Source organism: Pyxicephalus adspersus, chromosome 7 (genome assembly GCF_032062135.1).
Source record: "Pyxicephalus adspersus chromosome 7, UCB_Pads_2.0, whole genome shotgun sequence".
Taxonomy (NCBI): Eukaryota; Metazoa; Chordata; class Amphibia; order Anura; family Pyxicephalidae; genus Pyxicephalus; species Pyxicephalus adspersus.
The window spans coordinates 51,790,020-51,807,304 of NC_092864.1; the positions used below are offsets into that span (position 1 = coordinate 51,790,020).

At 35.9% G+C, this 17,285-nt stretch overlaps 1 protein-coding gene across 1 annotated transcript in view; it reads left to right on the forward strand.

Moving 5' to 3' along the window:
• The window catches only part of ITGA4 (integrin subunit alpha 4), a gene marked incomplete in the record, with an annotated part of 76,854 nt that overhangs the window by 24,998 nt on the left and 34,571 nt on the right, over nucleotides 1–17,285 (forward strand). Inside the window, 7 exon segments of the mRNA XM_072419104.1 lie at nucleotides 691–797; nucleotides 1,721–1,847; nucleotides 2,588–2,655; nucleotides 4,738–4,867; nucleotides 8,797–8,882; nucleotides 12,595–12,657; nucleotides 13,659–13,796. Of these exon segments, the coding sequence (XP_072275205.1) occupies nucleotides 691–797; nucleotides 1,721–1,847; nucleotides 2,588–2,655; nucleotides 4,738–4,867; nucleotides 8,797–8,882; nucleotides 12,595–12,657; nucleotides 13,659–13,796 (719 nt within the window).

Here is a 17,285-nt window from a genome sequence, read left to right on the forward strand (position 1 = left end):
GACAGGGACCATTTTTTGCACAGAGCTTTACTTGATTGTGGGGCAGTTTCTGAAAGCAGCAAATTGCTTATGGCCATGTGGTTGATGTTTATGATTTGCATTCCAGCTGTGAGCAAATGTGGTCACTCGTAGTGTGGTTTGCCTCTCTCAGGTGCACAGCAGCAGTTTGCAATGCACCCGGGAGTGGAAAACCATGAAGTTTTACACTTTGGGAAAGCTACCATGATAAATCATATGTATGCATGTACTCCAAAATGGCCTGCAAATTGACTGCAGGTGATTGTCAACACTGGGATGCAGCAAATAAAAGAAAAAGCTTTAGACATCAGTTTAACAATGAAAGTTTTATAATAAATAGTGCATGTACTTATAGCAAAACGTGTATTGGGAAAATTAGGAAAGGCCCTTTGCTTGTGAGAAGCATGCAGAATAAACCTCTGCAAGGTTGAAATCCAAATGAGAGCTGTGACTGGTATCATCAGACAGCAAAAGCTCATAAAACTTCACATTTAGTGTTTAATGGTTTCCGGTTTGCTTTAACCACTACACAGGAGTGAAGCCAAACTGTGAGAAACGCCTCTGTCAGTCTATGTAGAATATACTATAATGTAAAACTATGACAAATACTTTTTTTTTTTTTTTTTTCAAAAAAGCAGGGCATTTATGTAACTGAATGTTTTTCCCTCTTAGGTGAACAAAATGGGTTAAACTGTGGACGGACATGTAGAGGGGACCAGGATGATCAATGGATGGGCGTCAGCTTGTCTAGACAACCAACCCAAGATGGACAACTACTGGTTAGTGTTGGTATACAGCAAAATATTGGGATATGTATCCATTGTATTAAAGCAGATCTATTGTTAGTTTGCTCCCTCCATAGCTGTCCTCGATTCGCGCTGTCCAGATTTCTTGCTTCATCTGTGCCAGGCGCCACCATCTTCTTCCTGCGTCTTGTAATCTTGCACCATGCAGATGTAAGATTGGGTGATGTACCGTTCTGTAAATGGGGAAAAAAAGAGTGATGATCTCACTGCGCATGCAGATTTTTTTTTTTTTTGTTCCAATGCCTGTTCCAATGTTCCAATGGCTTCTTATGGCCATACCTGATCTCAAGCATGTGCAGAAGGAGCAGCCCAAAGCGCCTTGGTATACATGACATAGGTATCCCAGGAGGCTCTGCACTCCCATTCAGCTGTAACGACTGAGGTGGTGGGGGGGGGGGGGGTGTTCTATTTTTTTAAAGGCATTTAAGGAATAAAAAAAAAACAATTTTACTTTATATAAAATGTGGGGACAACTGCAAGAATAGTTAATATATTTATCATCGAATTAGCACCCTGGAAATGGAGAGGTGACCAAGGTAGCAAAAAGTATTAAAACATTAAAAGGCCCTTATTGACTTTTTAAAGTAAAATGAAAATTCTTTAAATGTAGCATTGTCACCAAAATGACTGGAGAGTGTCAGGTCATTTGCTAAGACCTATGGAACTCCATCTCATCAATCTTGTCCAGAAGCAGCCCATAGATATCAATGAGGTTGTTCTCCACAAAAAAAAAAAATCATTTAATACCATCAGTATCCAAATCCTTAAAATGTTTAGGATTTTCAATTGCAGGTTCAGGACATGAGGGAGTATCTTTCATTTTAAGTAAAAGAACCCTTTTAACTTCCCATCACATATTTTCTCTTGCACACCTTTTGTTTGTTTTTTTATTATAGGTTTGTGGTCATAGATGGAAAAATATTTTTTATGAAAAACTTCACAAGTTGCCACATGGGGTATGCTATAAAATACCGGCAAATCTGCACACAGATTTAAAGAGCAGAATATGTCCATGCTATAAAGGTATGTACAAACCTACAGACTGCTAATGGAGGACAGTGAAAAGCTAACCACCAAAATCTTACCTGGTGATAGCTTGACTCCTCATATAAATGTTTCAATATTTTAAAGCTTTATTGGTAATCATTTAATATAAATTATTTAAAAGCCTGTGTATTTATATAGTTATGGTGGCATCTTTTAGGCTATGTTCACCATAAGGCTGCTGTCCCTGGGGAGATACTACATAACTATTTAGATACCCTACATAGTTGCTGTAACAGGTTCGGCTAGAAAAATAGGGGGTGTTAATAAAAAATCTTTTTGGCTAAACAATGTCTGTATAATCGCTTCCCTTTACAGAAGCACTATGGAAATACAAACCAACTTTTATTTTATATTTGTATGTATTTTTTTATTTCTTTTAACTTTTTTTGGAGTTTGGGGTTGCTGTTTTTTAAATGTCCAGACTGTTAGGTAGGGGATGTTGATTTCCTCAGTCTGTTTTGTGATTACATATATTTTCACCATATCTTGGGGTGATGTGGTTATGAGATTCGGGTCGACCCTGTGCTTAATTTACTTTACTATTGACTTCATAATTATGCCCAGTCCCCACCCATCAGTGTCTTATTTTCTGAGGCCATGAACAGATGAACACTTTGCAGAACAAATACATATTTTGCTTAGCGTTGAAATAAACCTTTAAAGAAATGTGCATGTATCTTGAATAATTCTTGTGTTTTTTTTTTCATTCTGGTTAGATTTTGCTAAAAGGTTTGGTGAATCTCATGGCTCATGTCAAGCTGGCATCTCAAGCTTCTACTTCGAGGTACGACTTCTATAGTTTTAATTACTTTTTGCTATTCAAATGAGGGAATGTCTCATTCCCCATTTAATAAATAGAGCTCTAAGTATATCATAGGACCTCCATTGGACTAACATTTAATTAGTTGGGAATGAAGTAGTGTATAGATCATACCTTGCTCAGTTATGTAGTGCAGCGGTCGCCAAGTGGTGGTCCGTGAGAAAATTTTGGTGGTCCGCAGCTCTGGCTGGTGCGCACCTGCCAGAGCCGCGGATCATGTTTTCTGCACAGAATGCATGCTCAATGAAGTGGGCGGGTTGGGTCTCTGGACACAACCCACCCACTCTCTGATCGCATTTTCAGATCTGTCATTGGAGAGTGGGCAGTTTCTGGCATCATGACATCACTATGGGGGAAGTTTTTTTCTCCTTTCAGTGACACTCTGCTCCCTGAGCATGCGCAGTCCGGGGCCGGTAATTTTAGTGGTCAGCAGGACCATTTGCCAACTAATAACAAATTATTTTTAAGAAATCTTTTCCAAGTTTTCTGGATCACCCAGGTTCTCTAATGATAGCCTATTTTTCCTGTCTTGGAGAGCTTTTTAAATTGGGCCTATTGTGTCTAATCACCAAAGGACAGACAGTAGCACCCTGCTAATTCTTCTTCCTCCCCTCTTTGGAGAACAAAACAGTGTGTCTGTGCTGGGCCATGGGTCTGTTATCCATTAGACAAGGTATCATATTGCAAAAGAAAAAAACATTCAGGACAATAGGGTACCCTACNCATAACTGTTCCGATAGAATAAAGAAATTACATCTCTATAAATCTCTATAAATTGAACGGGTTAATCACAAAATCACCTACTCTCCACCCATGGGAGGGCATCACATGCCATTCTCCTAGCCTACATAATAGAATAGGAATCAGACCAGGAGAATCATGTGACCTAATTCACACAATACTTTCACTTAAATTGATATCAACTGATTCTCTGCAGACTCCTACTGGTACAGTACAGCACAACAACGGATTTGTAGCCTCAGCCATTTTTTTTGTGAAGTTGTCATAATTTGCATCTGTTTTAGTTTTCCTGGATAGTAAGGTTATATTTTTAATTATTTATAACATCAAAAGCTTTGAAGGTACAGTATATTTGTCATGCAGTTGAACAGAGTAACAAATAAAAGTAGAACTCCCTGCAGTTTTTTGCATTCTAAGCATTGACCTGGAAGTGTAGAGCAATGGCATTTTTTTCTAAAGGATAAATGCATTTCTTTATATGCTCCATGAACTCAATTACCCCTTCCTGCGTACACTGACCTAATCTATGCCACCTTTCAGCTAAATGGGAGCCCTACTTTCAGAGATCCCAAGGGCCAGGGTCCCATCATTTGTTTACATCTACTGCAAGTTTTTTTTCCTAGAGCCACTGCACAGTACAGCCCTATAGATTTCTATTGGACTTTTTCAAAGTTGTCTACCAATTTGAGGCACAACATCATAGAAATCTGTAAGGTTGCACTGTACAGTATGGTCAGCAAAGAAGACTTGCAAATAATGCATCCTTGGCTCCAAGCATCTTAGTACATAGGCCTCTCCAGAGTAAAAGGGTGATTTGAGTTGAATTCACTATTAATACAATTTGACTTCATAAATAACTTTTGATTTTGCTGTATATATTTGCATTTGGGGTTGGCAGCTATTTGAAGCAATTAGAGGAAGGGATAGGTATCTTAGTATACAAAATCTGAAGTTGAATTGGGTTAGGGTGGGGGAGTCAAGAGCAGGTTGTATAAAAGAGCACTTACTCTTTCAATTAATGATCTCATAAACCCCAATGCAACGGATATGAACAAAGCCAGACATGTTTAAAATCCAGCCTAGGTGGCAGTCATGACTTTCTATATAGGTACAGTAAAGGAATAAGCATTATAAAATGAAAACCAAGTGGAAGAAAAGCCTGAAAAAAATGCCTAAACTACAATATATTCACTTTCTGTTTTTGGGTTTAGATATTTGTTATTTCTCTTAGATATCTTTTGCACAATTATGGATGTTTCACCATACTATGCAGTGCACAAACATGTAAATATTCTTTTTTTCCAGAATTTAATTATTATGGGGGCACCTGGATCATTCTTCTGGACTGGCTCTGTTTTCGTGTTCAATACTACAGAAAACAAGATTTATACTTTCGACAACAAAAATAACACAGTAAAATATGGCAGCTATTTAGGTAATTCTTTTTACTATATTGTGACTTGTAAAATGCTTTTATCAATGTTTTATCTTTGAGAACAACATAGAAGCTTCCATTTTTTAACCTTTCTTTTTTTTTAATCTCTAGTCTGTTTTACTAACTCCTACATCCATACATCCATAATTTTTGAGTTATTGGCTCAGAACAATTATGCATATGATATAAGAACTCCTAAACTGCATCCCTGCTTGGGGCCAGTGGTTAAGGAGAATTTTAAAATAAGAAGAATTAAAAAAATGTATTTTCAGATAATCTGCAATAACACTGTCATTGTTTTCCCCTGAGAGATTTTTTTAAGCTGTCAAACCAAAAGAAAAAAAATATAATTTGACCCTTGTACAAACCTCATTTCTCCCTGTCCTATTTGAAAAACAAATTAAAAAAACAGGAAAATATTTTAGCTATGAAATGACCCAGAGTTCAGAGTGTTCTAGGAGCATTGTTTTTTTTTCTGGTATACTGAAACCACATTTTTACATTTTTTTTTTTTTGAAAAAAGGACAATAACCCAGAATATTGTCGATTTTATTACCCATATTCATTGAAGTTCACTGGTGTTGGTCTTATCTAGTGTTTTACTAAACTTTCACCGGTCAGGTTACAAATTAAAATATAAGGCAAATAAAAATATAAAACCAATTTTGCATCACACAATGTTTAGCTAGTTTTCACATCACTTTAAGAGACCTAAATCCAACAGATTAGCTCATCTGTTTGTCGGGCCTGTTGTTAGTGTCAAGTCAGAAGCATTCAATAAACAATGGCTGCTGTCTTTTGTTGTACCTGCCTATTGACTGAAATGGCCAAAAAGCAGATTATGTGGCTGCAGCTCAATATTTAAAGTATTCCAGTGTGGTCAAAGTGATTAGTTTTTGTTTGATAAAGTATTAGAATGAAAAAGATGCATAGTCTCAATGACTTAAACCATGGAACAGTTGAGTAGTGCCAGGGTTTTGGGTCTCAAAAGTATATGACCTTCTAGGATAGCGGACTCCAACCTCACGGACCACTAAATTCATAATTTTAAATCCCACAGACCATTAATATGAATATTTTAAAAAGATAAAATACATTTGTAAACTATTGATATTCCTAATGGTGCCTGACAAGGACTGTGGAGGCTCTGATTCAATGATCAGCTCACGGTTAAGTGAAATATTACTTTTGTTACTAATATCATTAGTCACATTATCTTTGGTATTACTAAACAAATGCAAAATATTTGTTTGTTTTTCTCACTCCTTATGGGTTTATTTCATTTGAATCCAAGACCAAACAAGCAATGATAGTTATCAAAGTCAAACTATTTGATGCTATTTAATATAACAGTTAGAGAAGATACACAGTTAAGGTCATACTTAAGTGCATCTGAGAAATAAACAAATAAAATAAAACAATCGGATGAGAATCGGTATTTGCCAAGTGGGGTGACTGTTGTAATGGTCGAAACAATACTGAATACTTATTAGAACATTATTAATAAAACATAAAAATGCATATAATGCCCAAATTTTTCTGTGGACCACCAAAATTTCTCATGGACCACCATTGGGTCACGAACCATCGGTTGGCGACCGCTGTTCTAGGACTTAACACACCATGTTCTTTAAAGTTTCAAGAAAATGGTGCAGAAAAAAAACATCCAGTAATGGAAGTTTGTTGGAAGAAACATCTTGTTAATGACAATAAATATGAAGGGAATATGACCAGTCTGCTGTGCATATGATCTTCTCATGAATGCATTATATGTTAAAAGTTGAAGAGGACGAGCTACAACAAAATACAACTAAGCCAAAATGCACTTTCTTTAACCAAGAAGAAATATATATGGTTATGTTTTGCACTGGATAATGAAAACTGGACAACAAAAATGTGGAAGTACATTAATAGTAAAATAAATTCATAGATATTTCCTGTCCTTTGTTAAAGGTTCCAGTTGATGGGGTTGTAATGACATGCAAATAGTTTTCTTGACATACATGAAGCCCTTCAAAGTGACCCTGTTAGGTGTGTAACCACAAATGGCAAGTTAGATATAGATTGGATAGTATTCAGTTCAGCTTTGCAGCCTAGATAACACTCAGCATTTGACAACCTCAGAAGTGTTAAGTTCTTCTTTTCCTGATGTGTTTTTATGGTGCGACCCATACATCATGCTGAGTTCATAGCATAGGGAAGTACTGCTCTTTGGCGCATACAGACATTCTACATTCCTGAAACTTTTGATTGTCAAAAACTCATATGTAGGCTGAAGCTGAGGTAAGGTAGGAGATGGGTTTGCTTTAATATGCCCATATGGCCCTGGACAACTATGAAGTTGGGATTTTTAATGTACAGCATTCCACTTGCGTTCATCCCTGCCATTCTATCATTGGGGACCCTGGGGAAGATAGGGGCTCTGAACAACCAACCAGTTTGCCCAACCCTAAAACCTGCCTGGAAGGACGCACATGATGCTTAATAGTGGAGTAGAAAAGCTTTTCTATTACATTGATCTGCCTCTGGGGATTTTTAGAAAATGCCTGACAAGTACACTTTATTTCCAACTGGGCATCTTTGTAATGAGATGAAATGCCCAATTATTGTTGTAGACCATTTGCAGCTGGTCATAAGCAGAAGATATATATATATAAAAAATTTTTTTTTCCAGTGATGGAGTAAATACGATAGGCAAGCTTCTCAGAATGCAAGGTTATGTGTGTGGAATGAACTTTGCCTGTCTGTCATATATCTGTGGTCATTGTCCACTTGCATATATATTATTTTCAAGTAGCCTTTTCACAAAGCTCTTTCAAATATAGTTACTTTACAATACAAATCAGCTTGCAGTGAAAAGGGCATGTTAAATATTAGAACAGATCATAGGGCTGATTTACCAAAGTAGTTGAGGATCTTTCCACAAGAAACTGTGTGAATATTTAATTATCCAATCATGTGGAAAGCAAATTCCTGATAACTTTGAATATCCAATCATGTGCAGAATAAAGTAAACAGGAGTTTTCTGTGTGAAGATTCTGACATTTTTTAGTAAATCAGCCTCCATGCCTTTAGTTGGCTTAATAAAAAGCAGACAGGAAGTTTTGATGCAGCTCACCCAGGCATTTTCACTCATGCTTCTACTTAGGAGATAAAGGATGTGGTTTTTTTACATACATTTTACTTCCCATTGAACAGTTTTGTATTCAGATTTTTATAGCACCATCGGTATGCACACAAACATTTTCTAATTCTGATCCCTATCCTAATGTCTGAACAGTATAGTGCATCTATATTGAATGCCAGTAAATCTATAGCATGTGGATTCTGGGGGAGACCTGCTAACTATTTTTGCAAGCAGTGCCGATATGCCAAACACTTATGGTTAATAAATAGGTGTTGAGTTAGTTTTTTTCATATATATATATATATATATATATATATATATTCAACAACAAGTAAAGAAAAAAAATGGGCATGCTAAAGATTGTAGCCACTATGATAAGGGTCCATAAAACGGCAGGTCTTTCTTCCTGAATGCAGTGCTTAGTACCTACCACTTCCAGTGGCTGAAAGTGGAACAGCCACTGAACCAGCAACAGGGTCATGGGTGCCACAAGATCATTGATGCACTACACTGGCATGTCTGGTCCTATCCTACAGAAGAGCTTCAGTTTCACAAGTTGCTGGTAAATGTATTGCTGGCCCTAAGACAATGGTGTCAGAGCTTAATTACTTTCTGCATAGCCACAGATCAGTCGGAGTGTCCAATGCAATAACACACGTAATAACGGCGGAATTCGTCTTTTTTTTAGACTTTACTATATTGTCTTTATTTATAAAATATTGCTAACGTAATATATTATTGCATCTCTGCTTTTACCTAGTTTCCCAATAAAATACTAATCAAACAATGTTTATCTTGTTAGGTTACTCAGTTGGCGCTGGGCATTTTGTAGCACCTGACAGCAGTGACATTATTGCAGGGGCCCCACAGCAAGAACAGATTGGTAAGGTAAGAAAATTTCTATCATTTCTGACACCTACAGAACAACATTTGTTTTTTTCTGTGAATCTAATGGAAAGTACATGCACAGAGCTTTGCAAGGTGATGGACATCTAAAGCCTCGTAAGCCAGTTTCTTATATCTATTTCCAACTCATCTATAATGATCTGTATAGTGTCCACATCATGCTTTGTGGTTTACAGTGAATATAGAACTTTTCACATCCATTTATTTTTTGTAAAATACAGTGTAACTCCACTCAAATACTGAAAGCAATGGATCAACGTAATAACAAAGCAACTATCATATTTAGAAGGTTAACTATGTCCCTTGGTAATTGGTCAACCAAGAGTACTTCCTTACTCATAACCTCATCACACGCACGGCTCCAAGACTTTTCTAGAGCTTCCCCGACTCTCTGGAATGGTCTTCCTTGTACAATTCAGCTTGCTGCTACTTTCTGCTCATTAAAAAAAGCACTCAAAACCAAAAACTTGCCTACCCATCTTCTTCTGTCTCCTAAAATCCTCACTACTTACCCACCAATCCTTATCCCCCTCCTATTGTGTGATATTTCCCCACCTCGTAGATTGTAAGCTCTTTGGGGGCAGGGTCCTCCCCCCCTCCTGTGTCACTGTCTGTATCTGTGTGTCATTTGCAACCCTTATATAATGTACAGCGCCATAATAATTAACAGATCCATTCAATAGCCTCAATATTTTGTGTTGTGAGAATAATGTGCAGAACAAGCACAGTAAGAATAATTATTTAGCCATCATGCTAATTTTACTATACGGAAATCAGTAGGGACCTTAACCAGTTTGGATCTTAGTAAGAAAAATGGTGCCTTCAACATATATCAAAGCCAGATGCTTCATAAAGGAGATTCCTATTCCCAATTACTAGAATACTGTATGCAACTGGAAAGTGTTTTGTGCCTCAGAAATCGTCTTAGTTTTTTTCTTTTTTTAAATGTTTTAAACAATTGTTACAAATACACTGAAAAGGCCCCTGATTTTAGAGGAATGTTAAACTGTGGCAATCCCATTCTCTGATTAGAGTTTTTCATTGGGGTTTTGAGCAGCTCCTAGGCTAGCGTTAAACTGAAAGCTTTTTTAATTCTTTCTGTAAGCCCACTGATAAATTTCAAAGCTACAAATAGATATTTATCTTCTTCTTAATGAAAATCTTCTAAGAGCATCTTATACATTCATATGCAATACATATAAAACAGAACTGTATTCAAATAGTACTCTAAATTTGGTTTTTATCAGATGGGTTTCCCTGCAGACTTCAGAGGAACATTTCTCTTAAAAAGAGATTTTTTTTTTTTTTTGTGGGCAACAAAAGAAATATTTTTATTTTCTAGGTCAGCTGTGGGTTCCTTTTGACATATTTAGTTACAAAATGTGAGTGCCAGTGTTTGTGTCATACAATTATAAAGCTGCCTATAGCCCTGTGTCCCTGTTTCTTATCTGGCTCATGAATAAACACAACAATCAGAAATTAATATAAATAATGGCTGTTAAGGAAATGTTACCCACACGATAAGGACATTAGGTCAAACCACTAAACTAAGCAGCTTCTGAAAGAGTTTCTGATCAAGGTGAAACGGTTATGGTAATTCCCCCAACAGTTAAACCTGAATGAAAACTCAGTCTACAGCAATAAATGTTAACATCTAGGCCTAAGATGAAACTTAAGACAGTTGATGATTAAACTTTCTATATCTGAAACTTTCTTAAAATGCGTCATGCTACTTCTGCTTGATACAAAGATAAATGTGGTGTTTGGCGTGTTCTTCAGCTGTTTTGAACTGCTTAGATGAGAGGCATTTACAATGTACTGTCAAAAAAAGAAGTATAGGAGTCTTGTATATGTGGCTGCCTAACACTGTTGGGACTGCTTAAGAAGAGGATTCTGAAAGCATAAATGTATTTCATTAATAGTGAAATGTCCGTGTTTGTGGAGCATTGGTGGAACTTCATACAACACTGATGAGCTGGCTTCTAGATCCAGGAAAAGGTACTTGAGAGTATACTTTTACAGAAGATAGATTTACCATATTAGGTACAACCCACCTACTTCAGCTTCACACTAAGTTCTTGCAGACATTACCAACCTCATTACTAATAGATCTTTTTCCTGTTCTTCCTCACCTATATGTTCAATCCATATAGACGTTTATAAGGCTGAGACAGGAAACATTTGGGAAATGGCCCCATAGATAGACGTAGATTATTCCAGGATGGGCAGTGTAAAGATGAATTAAAACTGTAGGTTCAAAACATTGTAAAATGAAGAAATCTAATCAGTTTGAGCTTCCCTCCTTTAGTAAAAGTAAGCTTTTTTTAACTAATAAGAATTTCAGTAAAATTGTCATTGTCACGGGTGATATAGCATGAAAAATCTAGTATGACATAGCAAAAGTAGTTACTACAAACTTAAAATGGTGTAAAGCCTAAAATATATGTGTAGCAGAGTGTGATAATTGTGAAACCATTGTAAGAGTGCCTGGAAAATAACAGCAGTATCTGCGAAGTTAACTTGTATGAAACAATTGTTGCTTGGAGGCCTGAACACAACTCGACACTCAGTTTCATTCGGTGCAAATATTGCTGGATTGATGGCCATCAAAACTGTTGGCTATCAAGTCTTTAATAGGAAGGAATTTTATTAAACTCTTAATTTTTATTCTATAATCTCAAATAATTTGGGTGGAGATGCAATTGCAGTAAGAAGGAACAAAAGACACATTGTATAGGTTCCTACATATTAATTCCAGGGTTCTTTGACACGCCATGTATGGTCTTGTGGTCTACAAAATTGAAGAGGTGACACGGAAAATCTGCAGAGCCTCAGTAGTAAATAGTAGTCTCACAACCTGTCAGTCCTGTGTCAGGGTTGTGTGAGTCAGAACAGAATTAAAAACATTCGGTTATTACAAGGATTCCATTGGTTGCAGTTCCACTTTAAACATCATTCATGTTTGGCTGGGTTAACGTCATTTCTTTGATGTTTCTACTGTGCCAGTCCTACTGTGCCAGAAAGTAAGATGAAGAAAGCTGGTACAACTTTTTGAACCCCTCCATGGGTGGCCTGCATCTGTCTATCTTCAATGGATGGTCATGAATTACATAAATGTCCATTATTTTTGTAGAACTGCATTTCTGGAATGCTTTGCTTCATGTTTTTATAACCCCAAAGTCTATGTTTACCAAAAAATGTAATATATTACCAGTTTTGGATAAGGTGACTGCTTTTGTTTTCATGAAACAATCACTTGTTGTATTAAACATTTCTCAAGAGCTGTTTACCTAAGCTAGGTAGAGTTATGGATGTTTTTATATCTGTTCAGTATAACTGTCCAGGTCAAGTGAGCTGAAACATAAAACATTTTTGAGTGGATTCTATTAATTTAAAAACAACCAAAAATGTTTTGTATTTCTGCAGCAGCAATTGTTTTACAGTGCAGATTAAAAACTAAATATCTACCGATAATCCCTAATAACCAAACTATATGGAATACATTTCAAAACATTGTGATCCTTGCGTATATCTAGATTGGTGATGCAGGGCATTAACACATTTTACATCTCTTTAGATCTTGATCATTTTATATCACATACTATACAGTGAGGCAATTTCCATCAATGAACCATAAATCAAAACAAATACAGTACATTTTTTAATTGATATTTATTGTCCTTCGGTTTTCCAGGTCTTCATCTTTGCGTTGGAGGGAAGGATGCTAATTTTGCAGTTTGAAGCTGAAGGTAAAAAGGTGTGTGATTTTTTTTTTTTTTTGACAACAGCTTTTTTTACATTTGAGGTTATGTGGGCTGGTTATTGTTATTCCAAGTTTCCTCTTGTGTTTCTTGTTTTTGTATTTCTAAAAAAACAATTAAAAAAAAGCGCAAGTCTTTTATTTAGGTTGGGTTGTAGTTGGTTAAATTCAAAAGATTCTGTTTAAAGGATTACCCAACCTTAATTGTTTACGTATAATACCAGATTGAAATGGACCTGCTTTTTGGCCTTTAAATTGTACTGGTGGGACTGCTTCATATTGTAAGGTGGCTCTAGGCCCATTGAGAAGTTGATGTTCTTGGTTTATCCTTGAATGGATGTTTCCAAAACCTGGATGCTCTGTTAGATAATAACTGCAACTGCTTATCCTTGGCTTGTCCCTTCCACCCTTTCAATTTTTTTATTGGCTGGTGAGGTAGCCCATCATTAGATTGACTAAAAGAAAGGTGAAGAAAAGGGTGGAATAGGCATCTGAAAGTATACTGAGCATCCCAGGGGTATAAATATGTAAACATCAATTAACTTCATTAACTTTTTATACTTAATGGGTTCACTATTACATATAAAATAACTGCATTAATTAACTGCATCTTCTAAAAGATATGGTTTCATCCAGACATTGCTTTACATACTTTACTAGACGATCTAGCATTATCACACTTGTACAGGTTCATTTTATGGTAATTCGAGTAATATATTTATTTATTGGTGATTTCAAAATTCACATAATTTAAATTGGATTCATTTTGAAAAAAGTTGGAATCTTGAGTGAAAGTAGACCCCTCCATGGGTAATGCAGTTGGGAGTTGCGTGTCTACATTTTCAGGGAAGATCATGGATAGTAGGTCAGTAATATAACAAATTTCTCTGCCGTTATCTTTTACATCCCCTCAGTGCAGCACATTACATTTAGAAGCAGGACTGTGATAATAATGTTTGTGTGAAATCAGACCTAAGTCTAGTATTTTGCTTCACCAGCTTGGTTCATACTTTGGAGCATCAGTGTGTGCCGTGGATCTCAATGGTGATGGACTCTCAGATTTACTGGTTGGAGCACCAATGGAAAGCACAGTTCGAGAAGAAGGGAGAGTTTATGTTTACATGAATGCTGGAGAAGTAAGTAATTTTATCTCCCTGGTAAAGTCTGTGGGTCTCCACTTCTACACACTTTATATAATTTATTGAGTTTTTTTTTCCGCTATACATACAATTTTCAAACATCAAAAAGATATTGGTCTAATTTATCTCATGCCAATAACACGATTATATCCATATGTGCAAAGCTGTTGCAAATGGATCAAAACACAATTCAGAATCAAAAGTTTGTCAAATGTCTAATTTATATGTTTTTACAGTTAAGAAATATATTGGTAAAAGTCACAGTATACCAGTAATGAGCCCCATTTATTAAAACTTTAGATTTAGACTATCTTGGGAGAACCTGATATAAAAACCTGGACTGTATATGTTTCAGGATTGAAGACATTTGCAAACTAAAAGCAAATGAATTTTAAGAAATTAATTCCAGGTTTGCTGAATCACTCACGTTCCCCCATGATAGTCCCAGAGATCATTAATAAATTATGCTCAATATGTCCATCAGGCACCAATTAGGAAAAATTGGGGTAGGCTGTTCTTATTAACACTTTAATATATGTAATGTATATTCTGTTACCATTTTATCACCTATAGGATTACATTATTCATGAGTAAACACACCACAACCCTGCTGCACCTTTCATGTACTTTTAATTGTTTTTCCACCTAAGTATGATTATAGCAAGATCATTATTAAGTGATAATTTGGGTTGACAATCCTCCTTTCTATAGCAACATCCATTTCCCAAGAGGTAAAGTGATAACATTAGGTGATAATGATATATCACTTATCTCATTCACAAGTGTTCTTTACTCAGATCGTTTACTTCCTTTATACTGAAGAATAATTATAATTTCCAAATGTTTGTTTAGTCATCGGTTTTTGAGTAGCAGCCAACTGATGACCTTATATAAGGACAGCTCAAGTTTATGAGCAGAAGAAATTCTGTGAGGAGTGTATATATACAACCAAGACACAGAAATTCTTTTGGTTTGTCTGGATTTACACAAAAGATGATGTCAATATGAGCAAACAGTTACTCTATCATCATGATTAATGTTTGATAAAATCCCCACAGAAAAGAATAAGGAATGTCAACAATGGGTTATGTAGTAGGCATCTAGAAATCTCCAGTCTCACTGGAGTTGTACCCATGCCCTAGAGCAGTGGTCGCCAAACTTTTCAGACCTAAGGACCACTAAACTTCTGGGCTCCAGACCGTGCATGTGGGGAGCCGTGTGTCACTCAAAGTGGAAGAAACTTCCCCCAGAGTGATGTCATGATGCCAGAACCCACTCACTCCCCCATCGCAGGTTTAAGTTCAGAGACACATAGGGATTACTATGAATACTAAACAATTTGTACCTCTCCGGTAAGGTAAATGATCTTTATGGCTATCTGTAAGGGTGACATTTTATATCACTGGTTATCAATGTAAGAGGCAATATCTCAAACCAAAACCCTAAAATACTCTGAGCTGTGGAAATAGTAATTATAGCAAGGGTTCCCTAAAAACCTGAAAGTTATTTTGAGGATTATTTTGTTCACAGCAAAATCTTTCCCATACAAGCACCCCCTTCAAATCAACTTTGTCTGTTTAATTGATATTGACATAACTAAATAATTACCCACACCAGCCCATGAAATAGCCTTTGAGTCAATTGTCCAATTACTTTTGAGCTCCTGAAATGAAGTGATTGTGTAAAAAAAAAAATAAAAAAAGGCTTTAGTTCCTCATATTTTAATGTAATCTTTTTGTTCAACCCACTGGATTAAAGCTGAAAGTCTGCAGTTCAACTGCATGTGAATTGTTTCATTTAAAATTTATTGTGGTAATGTACCAAAATCAGAAAAAAGTTGTCTCTGTCCAAATATCCATGGACCTAACTGTATGTATTGTTTCTGATCCCTAGTGAGTCATGAATTTAGTATGGTAGTTATCAGCTAGAAGTCATAACATTTAGAATATTGGTTTCAGTTTACTAAAGCATTTTTGTTATGCGTTATATTATATAACTGTTTTTTTCTGCAAAAGAAGTTGCAGATGGTGTTTTCAGTTCATGTCATATAAGTACATTAACGGTTTATACGTTAAGAGTGTAAATTTCCCTTTATCCACACATCAATAGAATGATAAAAGATACTATTGACCTTTTCAAATAGATATCCAAATCAATGCAAAATGCATGTTGTGTATGCCGATTTTGTCAAATTACAAGCTGCCAGTAATATCGTTGATATGGTATCCCGATTGGCTAGATGCAACAAGATTTATTACATTTCAAGACTGACCATAGTATATTTGTATTCCAGTACACTTTTTGTAACAAAAAAATGCACATTTTTGACATTTGCACTTTGTTTGCAAGGTTTTCCTTGAGGCTTGGTTGTGGTGCACACACAGGACAGGTTTCTGTTAGCTGCCATCCTCAATATCAGTTTTTGGATGGAATAACTTGAAGATAATGCAGCTATCATGCACATTCACATTATTGTACAAAGCCAGCTCAAGGAACTTACTAAGAAGAAAGACAAATGTGTTTTCTATGTAAATAAAGCTATTTATTAAGAATTCAGCAGTTTTAAATAAAGTCAATGTGCAGGATATGACCAGGAAGACCATTAAAGTTATTAAAACATATTTCACTTTTAATATAAAGTTAAACATTGCTTTTTACCATGGGCCCAATGAAATATTACAAATGCATGCCAAATTCCTAAAAACAAGAATCAAAGTTGTGTGATTTATTTTGAGCATGTTGACATCTCACTATATGGCTGTTTTACTGAGGCTCACAATTTGTCTTGCTGAGTCATATAACCTACAAGACAATTGGAAGATAGAATACCCAGCTAGATCTTGTAGGAATAGATAGGTCTGTATGTGTTCACTTCCTATGGTTTGGGGGTGAAGAACTTGTGTTCTATATGGTTTCTGAAGACTGGGCTTTGTGGCTGAGTGTTTTTTCCGGGCTTGATGATTTATGCAGTGTGAATGCTAGGGTGTGATATATGAAATTGATTTTCCATGCAGCCCCAGTGCTGTATATCTGCACCTGCACACAAAGCACATGCTTCTGTTTTTGCACCTGACTGAAAAGCACAATTAATAGTTTCAATTGTAGACTTTTTTTTCTAGCAAGCCTGCTTTGTCATCTTCAAAGCTACAGAAGTCTAAGTCATTTAAATGAGTTTTCTAAAAAGCACAAGTGTTAAGGCAGACCTGTGGGTTAAGGACTTTGAGATTTTTTGTTATCCATTCAAATATGATTTTTATATCTATTCATACATGTTTATTATATTTTGTCAAATGCTAACAGTATTACTATTTGAATTTGGCTTTGTATCAGTTTTTTGTAATATCTGTTCAGCAAAGCTCAGACTAGGTATTGAAGGTGCAGCACAAGGAGAATTAGTCTTCTGCTTTTTCTTTTACTGCTGAATCAGAGAAGGGGAAGACTTGTAATTTTTTTTAAATGTTCAATAAACCCAAGAACAAAAATTGT